The sequence below is a fragment of the Otolemur garnettii genome, unplaced genomic scaffold (assembly GCF_000181295.1).
Source record: "Otolemur garnettii isolate 467f Iridium unplaced genomic scaffold, OtoGar3 scaffold00142, whole genome shotgun sequence".
Taxonomy (NCBI): Eukaryota; Metazoa; Chordata; class Mammalia; order Primates; family Galagidae; genus Otolemur; species Otolemur garnettii.
In genome coordinates, this window is record NW_003852537.1 from 2,724,521 (window position 1) to 2,733,901 (window position 9,381).

Here is a 9,381-nt window from a genome sequence, read left to right on the forward strand (position 1 = left end):
ACTTTGAGGTTGGGGGGCAGCGCCTGTGGTTCAAAAGGGTAGGGTGCTGGCCCCATATGCCAGAAGTGGCAGGTTCAAACCCAGCCCCGGTCCAAAAAAAGAAAAGATTTTGAGGTTGCTGTGAGCAACCTCAGTACTCTACTGAGGGTGACAAAGAGAGACTCTATCTCAAAAAAAAGAAAAAGAAAAAGTCTGGCTTTAAATTGCTTTAAAAAAAGTAAAACTCAATGCCTGCCTGACTCCCTCCAACCCACTCAGGAGGGAGCTGCCTTAAACATGTCTTAGACAGACGAGGAGTTCCAGTAGCATTTTCCCAAGGGGCTTGTCCTGAGACACTAGTTCCCTGCCAAGCTCTGCAGGAAAGAACAAGGGAATTCTTTGGTCAATTTTGGGAACCTTTTCAATCCCCTCTTAGAGGGTCCCTGTGTACATTAGTTCATGAAAGGTTCTAAATCCTGCAGTTCTTTGTTGCCCCATGTTTCCCCAGCCTGTTCTGTGTGAATGTGGATGAGCTGGACTATGGGGCACATGGGGAAGCCCTGCTCTAAGGGAATGCTGATCAGGCCTGAGGTGGTGTCAGCAAAGGTACCATTTCTATTGTAGACTTTTACAAAAGTGTCCCCCTTCTGACCACTATAAGGTCACCAGGCCACCACAGCTGCTCAGCTCTGCTTATATAGCTACCCCTGCAAGACGCCCCCCAACCAACTGTGCCAAGCACACAGCACACCCTGCCGGGCTCAGGACCTTCTCCACCAGAGGACCAAGCTGAGAACACACCCAGGCCATGCTTTCCAAGTAGGAAGTCGGCGAACTTCAGAAAGGCCTTGGCCCACCAGCTGTGTCCTTGCACAGATGGCCATGACATCTCAGCCCTGGGCTGAGAACTTCCAGAGCAGCTGGAGGGAGGCCAAGTGGCCTCAGACCATTCTTGGGCTACACTTTCCTGTTTTCTTTCTGGCATCTGCACAATGTTCTGCTTACAGCTCAAATCCCAAGAAACAAAATGATTTGTATATTCCGGTTAGAAAATGTCCCATGAAAAAAAAAGTGGATAGCAAAAGTGAACCAGCTTAGGAAACTTTGCAGAGAAGCTGCCCTCTGAAAAGTCGTGCCCCAGCATGCCTCCCGAACATCCCTTCCCCAAGCTGCCATGAATCAGTGGCCTCCAGGGACCAACATGGCCCAAGCACATGTGAGTGCCTACCCAGGATGCCCCACAAGACAAGATCAGAGCCCACCCACGTGCTCACAGGCTCAGGAGATACCCAAAAGGCCAGGCCAGGTCAGGTGCCCAGGAGAGGCCCTGCCAGGGATGTAAAGTGCCATAGGACAGGGGTGAGGCTTCCCTGGGGGGGTCTGCCAAACCTGTCCCAGCTGCAGGGTACTGCTGTCCTCTGGAGTCAAGTAGCCAAGCAGCAGCCCACTCCTGCCTCTTCTAATTCTCCTTCCAGACCACAAACCCTACCCCCACTGATGAAGCTAGAGGAAGTCCAGGAAAACTAAGTGGTCACTCTCTGGGCACCCCGTGCCACGAGGCCAGGTCCCTAAACTGCTTTGCCCTGGAGCTGCGCTGAGAACTCACAAAGTTGAACACAGTAATGGGCAAAACCAGCTGGGATGGCCCCAGCCTCCCAGGCACTAGGAACCCTCCCATCCTTACCCTTCAAGCCTGTGGTGCTTTCTGTCTGGAGTATCACTGCCTCTAGTCACAGCAGAGGTGGGAAACTCAGGCCACCCTCTGCTGAGCATGTGGTCACAGTACCAGGTCTCATGACCTCCTAGGGCAGCCTTCCCCAACCCTTGCCCAAGGCCACCAAGAAAGAGGATTAAAGCTACCAAGTCTCTGGGAAGAGGACAGTTCTCTTCAATGAGGCCCAAGAGCTGGGGGGTATCTGGTCAAGGCTCAGGTGCCTGCCAACAACAAAAGTCTATGATCCAAGACCATCCTCGGCCCTGGAGAATAACTTGAACCTAACTAAATATTCTGAACGGGTTTCACAGGGCCCAAGGGAAGAAGGGACCTGCCCCATCAACTGGATGCAGAAAGCTTCAGGCCTGACCTCTCAAGATTCCACACACCCTACACAAAATTCCAAATGCCAGCACTGTCAGTTTATAGGAAACTCACCTGGCAGCAACATGTGACCTGAGCTGATGTGTGACTATTTATAGTCTTAATTTATCCTGCTGAATGTGAATACTCATGTCTTGCTCCAGAAATATTAATGTTTTACCACTGTGTTGCCCAAGACCTCAAAGAGAGGACTGACATAATTTAGTATTTTAAAACCCAACTTCTGAACTAAGGGCTCCAGGCCAATCCTGATCTGACAAAACCACACAAGCTGCAGAGTAGCCCCATCTCCAAGTACCCGCTGAAGGCAGGAACCCTACCTTGGCAACAGCTGCTGCCCTCCACCAGCCTATCCCTCAGCCTCACCATGGTCTTCTCTCCCCTCCAAACTCAGAGTCCAACCCCTCCAGCCCCAGGGTCAGACTTGCACAGGTAGCCCCTCATTCATGTTGGGGGGAGGGGAACAGTGGAAACTGGTGAAAATAGCGAACTAATTCATTAACCGTGACTCTAATTCTGCAGTCAAAGTGCCCACTCTCCCCCCTGACATCTGCCTGGAACTGGGCCAGGGACAGTGCAGGCCCAGCCAGACCAGGCTCTTCCCACCCATGATAGAGAAGGATGGCAGAGGAGTGAGCTCTGGAGCTGTCAGAGTCAGGTACCCAGCCAGAAAGAATGGTCCTCAAAGAACTGTCCTCACCACAGGAGCGTGAGGCCCACAGTCCTGCCTAGGGTAAGGTGACCAGATTTTAACATTGGTAAAGCGGGACACCATTGGGGTGGGAGGGTTCTTAATTAAAAATTTGATCTATATGGAGCAACAAAAATTTTCATAGAATGCAAAAATAGTATTGTAATATATATTTTTTTAATTTCAACATAAGTACAATTTACAAATATAATACATTAAAAAAATATATATGTATAGGGCAGCATCTGTGGCTCAAAGGAGTAGGGCGCTGTCCACCTGGGCGACCTTGCCCAGGAGGGGAGTAGAGAGTTTACAGTAGCCTTTTCCAAAAGGCTACATTAGCCTTCATTTCCAAATGAAGTTACATTAACCTCTTCATTCCCCAATGGAGTTACATTAACCTTTTCAGCAGCAGAAAACCGTATATTCCCTTCCTATTGTCCCACCCTTGTCGTGCATTCTTTCCAAAAATTGGGACTTTTTTAAAACACCGCGGGAAGCGGGACAAATTGTTAAAGATCAGGACTATCCTGCCAAAAGCGGGATGTCTGGTCACCTTAGCCTAGGGCCACACAGCTAAGAGTGGCTAGGATCTGAGTGCAGATGAGTGCCGCTGCTCTGAGAAAGGATCCCACCCAGCACGCCTGGACCTTTTCTCTGAGGCAGCCTGGAGGGCCATCAGTGCCACAAGGGGCTGGCCTGGGGTACCCAGCAGCCTCCTCTCTCATCCCCAACTAATCACTTCTCCTGAGCCCAAGGTGGCCTCGGGCACAATACTGCCCCCAGATGACCCCTCACAGAAAAGATAAGCCTCCTCAGGAAAAAGGACAAAAGAGGACTGCCTCTGAGGGGTACAGACCCCAAAGCAAAGCTCAAGACAGAGGTAGAATGGCCTCAAAGCAGCCCCAACCAGCCTTTAGCTATCCCAGGGTCTCCACACCAAAAAGATCCCCAAAGGAAGTGGGAGAGCTGCTTCATTTAGAATCAGTTTGCTAGGACCTCTGAGGGCCAGGATAGCCTCAGGCCTCCCCCAAAGGCCTGGGCCAGAGCAGGTGCCTGGTGGCCCTCCTAATGACTTAGCCCATACAAACCCCTGAGAGCGCCACCTCTACCTGCAGCTGGGGAGCTGAGCCAGGTCAGAGACCAGAAGGCCAGTGAGGCAGCGCAGGTCAGCCCAAGGCTCAGTCGGTTCCTCTGGGCTTGGCACTGGGCCCCAGGTCTACACACCCTGCCAAGTCAGCACCTCAGGACAGGGGCACGTGGGGCCATGGACATGGGCAGGGTCCATCCTAGCCAACTCCCCCACCCATCTCCCCAACCAAGGCTAGAGCTCTAGCTCCCCAATCAGAGGTGGCAGAAGGGAGCAGCCCCTCTACAACCATAAGCCCTCCACAGCCTTGGGCAGCCAGCTTCTTCCCCGAGTCTCTCCACACTGACCACCTCTGGGCAGCCTCTGCCCTTGACAGCTACTGCTTTAACTTACTTATGCCTTCCAAGACCTCGCTCTTGCCGAGACTTCCTACCTTTCAAATTGTCCCCAAAACTAAACCCTGATGACAACCCAGCAGTATTCATGGAGAGTCCAGCAGGCCTGGCCTGTGTTCACAGCTTGCATAACCTTGGACCTGAGCCACCCAGGGCACCTTCTCCATACCCACCTGCCCAGCATAGAGGAGATCCCGTTGCCCAGCATTGTATCTTGTCCTGCACACCTGGGGAGGGGTGACTGGCCTCACTCAGCAGGGTAGCGCTCAGCCTCAGAGAGACCCAGTATCAATGGGTGCCCTGTTGGCCAAGAAAGTGCCTTGGGCAGGGCAGGAATGAAATGAAAGGGTGCAAGAGGGGACTCTTCCGTGGGGCAGAAAGCAATGCTCTCTTGTAAACAGCTAAAAAGGGAAGATGGAGTCACACTGAGGAAAGGCTCAGACAGGATGGCAAAGTGACAAATGACATGGGCCTCTTATGCCAAGCCTCACTCTGAGGGAATAACAAACGTGTGACTTGGGCAAATTCCTGCCAAGCCACTAGGGAGGGAAAGGGACAGAGCCTGGCAGGCGGGTCTGGGAAGGAAGTGAGGTCACGTGAGCAGTATCCTGTCTCCCAGGCCCAAAACAGCAGAGCGTGGCCAGACTTGACCATGTTGAGGGAAACATTTCCACTCCCACCAGAGAGCATGGCTCAGGAACCACAGCCTCCAGCCCAGGTAGCAGCAGAGCTCCCACTCCCCTGCCTACTGCCGGTCACCCACTCTGGGAATGGTGCCCAGGCCCATGCCCAACACAGCCAAGAAGACACAGAAAGGCCTCAGGGAGTCAAGGCTCCTCTCCAGCAGCCAGGGCACTGCGAGGGCACTTAGGGCAGAAGGCAGGGACACTACAAGTGCAGGGCCTAAGCGCAGGGAGGGTCCCCCTCCAGGATCAGTATGTGCTCTCTCTAATCCCAACTTACAGGACTGAGGCCCCCAAAGTTGTGCAGTCTCTCACCGCCTGCCATGCTACCCAGAGACAGAGAGAACAGACAGTGACCCAAGCATGAAAGGAAAGAAGCCTCAGCCCTAGCCCCAGGGCTAGGCCCAAGTCTCCCAGAAAAGCAGAGAGTGGACTCACACCCTGTGCCAAGTTCCACATGACTGGAGAGCAGGCCTGGTTAGCAGAAGCCATGGGCCTCCAAAAGGACATAATTCCCACCCCAAGGAAAAGAGAGGACCAGAGAAAAGTGCTCCCTACCCTGATAGCAACTGTCCTCATGGCCTGGAAGCTCCATGGCCCTGCTGCTGGTCTCCAGCCCCCAAATTCATAAACTCTCATCCAACAACCCATGTCCCACATGGAGAAACAGGCCAGAGTGTGAACCCAGCTCCCCTAAAAGGTCAGGCACCACACCACACTGGGGACACACAGTGAACACTGAAACCCCAGGCAGACAGACAACTGTGCTCCAGCAAGTCCACTCTATGCCCCTTCAAACCCAACTGCTCTAACCCCACAGGGGCAGCTGCTGGGGACAGCCACATTCCTGCACTCTTCTCCCCTTCCCCTCAAAGGCCTACGTTCCTGCTAGGCATTACCCAGCTGTGTCAGAATAGACACCCTGTCTGGGTTTGTCCTGGGGTTCCTGGGAAGACTCCACCAGAGACTCCCCCAGCCACAGTCCCTCTCCACTAGGCACTGGGGCAGCTCTGGGGTTCGGCCCTCTTGCCCCACCTCGGAGCTGCCCTCCGTGCCCCAAGGCAGTTGCCCCTATGGCTCTGAAATCACTAACTTCCCTATGACTCCACTCTGGGCCTCAGTACACTTTGGCAATTAAGTGTAAGTCCAAACCAGGGTTTCCCAATTCCATCTCAGAGGTTTCAACTTCCTCCTCCCAGACACAGACTGAAAATCCAGTGCATGCCAACTCCACCCTGACTTTCTAAACCAGGCATCCTCAAACTGTGGCCCACCTAGTACATTTATCAGGCCCGTCGGGTGTTTTTGCTGCCGCTGCCTGTCCTACTTAGCAGCCAACTCGCCCTGAAGCCTGCAGTCCGGCCCTCCAGTGGTATGAGGGACAGTGAACTGGCCCCCTGTTTAAACAGTTTGAGGACCCCTGTTCTAAACAATGTGAACACCCCCATCTGCCAGGGGACCAAGTCTTATCTGAACCTGAATCCTGAAGACATACACAAAACCAGCAAAAAATTTCTGGAGGCTCCAGTTTGAGGATATGAAAAAAATCACTCCTCCTGTCCCAAAGAACCACAGGACTTCGGTCCTGGTCCAGCTCAGGGCAGGGAGTGTCTCAGCCTTGCTTTGGATAAAGCAGCCCTTGCAGCTGTCACTCTCCCAGCTCTTTAAACACTTGGGCCTTCCCACTCAGGTCTACCCCACTGGTGTGCTTCAAAAATGCCCCTTCCAGGGAAAAGAAATCTTCCATCACTTTAAAAAATCAACTGTAGAATAAACTTGTGGAAACTGGAGGTAAAAAAAGAAAACTGATTCCTTGCAGGTCCCAAACAAGGGAAGAAAGATGGAGTCAACATTTCTACATCCCACTCAATTGGGGTGCAATACCCCAAAATGCACTCAACTCCACAGGAAAGGGAACCCATCCCTTCTATCCCACAAAATGCGTTCAGAGCCCAGGGTGACCAGCAGCTTGACCACCTCTTCCTGGTCAAGACCCAACCAACGCTGCCAGTGCAAGGCAACGGGTACATGTGCCCTCAGCCACTGCCAGGGCCAGTTCCAGGCTGCAGACTTACCTGCAGACCGGACAACCTCCGACCACGACGATGGAGTTGGTGGGGTAGCGGGTGACAGTCCGGCTGTGGATGCTGTAGACCCTGGGGTGGTGGGTGGGTATCCCTGTGGGCGGGAAGGCACCACAGAAGGAGAAGGGAGTGAGACCGGACAGTGAGGACTTCTCCTGCCCACCCCCAACCCCCGTCAAACCCTAGTCGCTTCCCCAATCAGGACAGCGCTGTCTTCACTAAGCTCCTTGCCACGGCTTTGCTGGGTGCTAATGTAGCAACAGTGCCTCATAACACAAAGTTCACCTCAAGCAGGGGTGCGGCCCTCCGGGCCAAGCACAAGCCCCGCAGGAACCGGCCCGAGGCCGCCCGGGGCTCGCAGGCTCCAGCCCGGCAGCTCCCAGGCCGCGTCCCCTCCCGGTCCCGACCCCGCGTGCCTGCCCAGGTCCGCCCCTGGGAGCCGATCGCCGGACAGCTGGCTCCAGGGGACGCCGCGCCCAGGCCCACCTGTGACGAGGTAGGGGTAGGGCGCCGGCGGGGGCGCGGTGGGGATGGCGCCGTAGCCGTGCGGGCCACACGCATAGTCGCCCTGGCCGGCCTCCAGGTTGTAGGCGGGCGGCCGCTCCTGCAGCAGGGGCTTGTGGTCCATGGCGGCCCGGCGGCGCCCGCCGCTCCGGCCCGGCTTTGCTGGCTCGGCCCGGTAGGGACGCAGCGGCAGGAGGCGGCGCACCAAGCGGCTCGGGCCCCTCTGAGGCGGCGCCGGGCGAGGCGGACCGGCGAGCGCGCCGCGGGCTCCCCCGCCCTCCCCGGGCCAGTCACAAGACCCGGGTCACGTGGGTGGCTCGCGGCGTGGCTCAGGGGCGGGGCCAGAGGCAAAGATGACAGGGCGTATTAAAGGGGCCGCGTGGTGTAGAAGCTACCTTGCCGAGCACTGTTCAGCCTCCTGGACTTTCTGATCTCCCCGGGCGAGGAGAATATCCCCCCCCCCACGGTGGCTGGAAGATGCCCCCATAGGGTCGTATCCTCTGGGGGCCGCGGGTATCCCCACGCACGCAGGGGCAGATACCCCAGATCGCCGAAAGCGGAGACCGGGATCGAGCTTGGCTTTAGGGCCAAAGCCCGTGGGGCAGAGAGGGGATGGGGCCCCCAGGCCGAGTCCTGTCCTCCTCGCGGCCTCCCTGTGGCGTTCAGCGCCTACCGGTAGAGCCCGGGTGCGCCCCAGGGAGGCCCGCTCAGCTGCAGAGCGTTCCCTCCGTTTCCTCTTTTGAAGAATCAATGGCCACTAATTACAAATAACTCCCCCATTTGGGACAAAACCCTAAATATTGGACACCTGCTCTGTGTCCTCAGGGGCCCTCATCACCACAGTCTAGCAGCTGCTTCCTATTCCTGCTCCGGGAGGGTGGGACGAGGCCTGGAGGGACCGCACGCGCCTCTGAACTCGGGAGTTGCATGGCCTCAAAGACCCCCGCCTGCGGCCTCTCACGCATTTCAACACTAGTGCTAGTGGGCTGCCAGTGAAACTTTTAGAAGAGAGATTGGAAAGCTTAGGGTCTCCACCACGTGTAGCGCCTCTGTACCTCTCCAGAAAACAGTAACTTGCATTTAGATCTAGCCCCTCTCATACCCTGCCTTATTTTAATTTTAATAAGAGAACTAAGTATTTCTTTGTCACAAGTTGAGCTCTTCCAAGCCCATTCCCATCCACCTGGTACCTCATGCACTAGTCGCCATCCCTGCATCATCTCCCAACCTTGCACTCTGCTGAAGAGCAGCAGCAGCCCAGTGTTCTCTTTTCCTGTTAACAGAATTTCCTTCAATTTCATGGCTAATTTTCCCTTCTTCACAGGCCTACCTTTCCTGATAAACCCCACAAAATCCATAGCCTCTGGCTCCCACATCTTCCAATAATTGTGTTTCCCCTGGCAGTGCGGCCACCTCCTCCGCAATTTGGAACTCCAGTGGTAAGGTGTGGCTTTGGGATGTCCCAACATGGCTTTGACCAATGCTGCTCTCAGTTCCAAAGCAGTCCCTGGTTCTTCATTCACACAGCACATGGAGAATGGACTTATCCCAGGGTCCATGTGCAAGCCTCAGAGAGACAAAGATGAGTGGTCAGGTCAGAAGGAGTGGTCAGGTAGAAAGCCAGACAGCAAACTTGAACCTGCAGTGGAGTGAGCTTTGTGTATCAGCAGGGCTAGAAGAACCACACTGAGTGATGATGAGCCTGAGCATTTAAGAGTTTCTGGGCCAGGCCGGGCGCAGTGGCTCACACCTGTAACCCCTAGCACTCTGGGAAGCTGAGGCAGGTAGATTGCTTGAGCTCACGAGTTCGAGACCAGCCTGAGCAAAAACCAAGACCCAGTCTCTACTAAAGAAAAA

General features: G+C 54.9%; 1 protein-coding gene across 2 annotated transcripts in view; it reads right to left on the reverse strand.

Moving 5' to 3' along the window:
* Window positions 1–9,142, reverse strand: part of BRI3 (brain protein I3) — a 12,211-nt gene extending 3,069 nt beyond the window's left edge. The window contains exons 1-2 of one of the 2 annotated variants that reach the window (XM_023518622.1): window positions 8,855–9,142; window positions 7,012–7,114 (exon numbers count right to left, since the gene is read on the reverse strand). In XM_023518622.1, the coding sequence (XP_023374390.1) occupies window positions 7,012–7,114; window positions 8,855–9,083 (332 nt within the window). In that variant the 5' untranslated portion in view covers window positions 9,084–9,142. Of the gene's footprint in view, window positions 1–7,011; window positions 7,115–7,506; window positions 7,760–8,854 lie in introns of those variants that run through there. The other variant, XM_003798892.3, reaches the window with a different exon arrangement.
* Window positions 9,143–9,381: the final 239 nt, after the last annotated feature.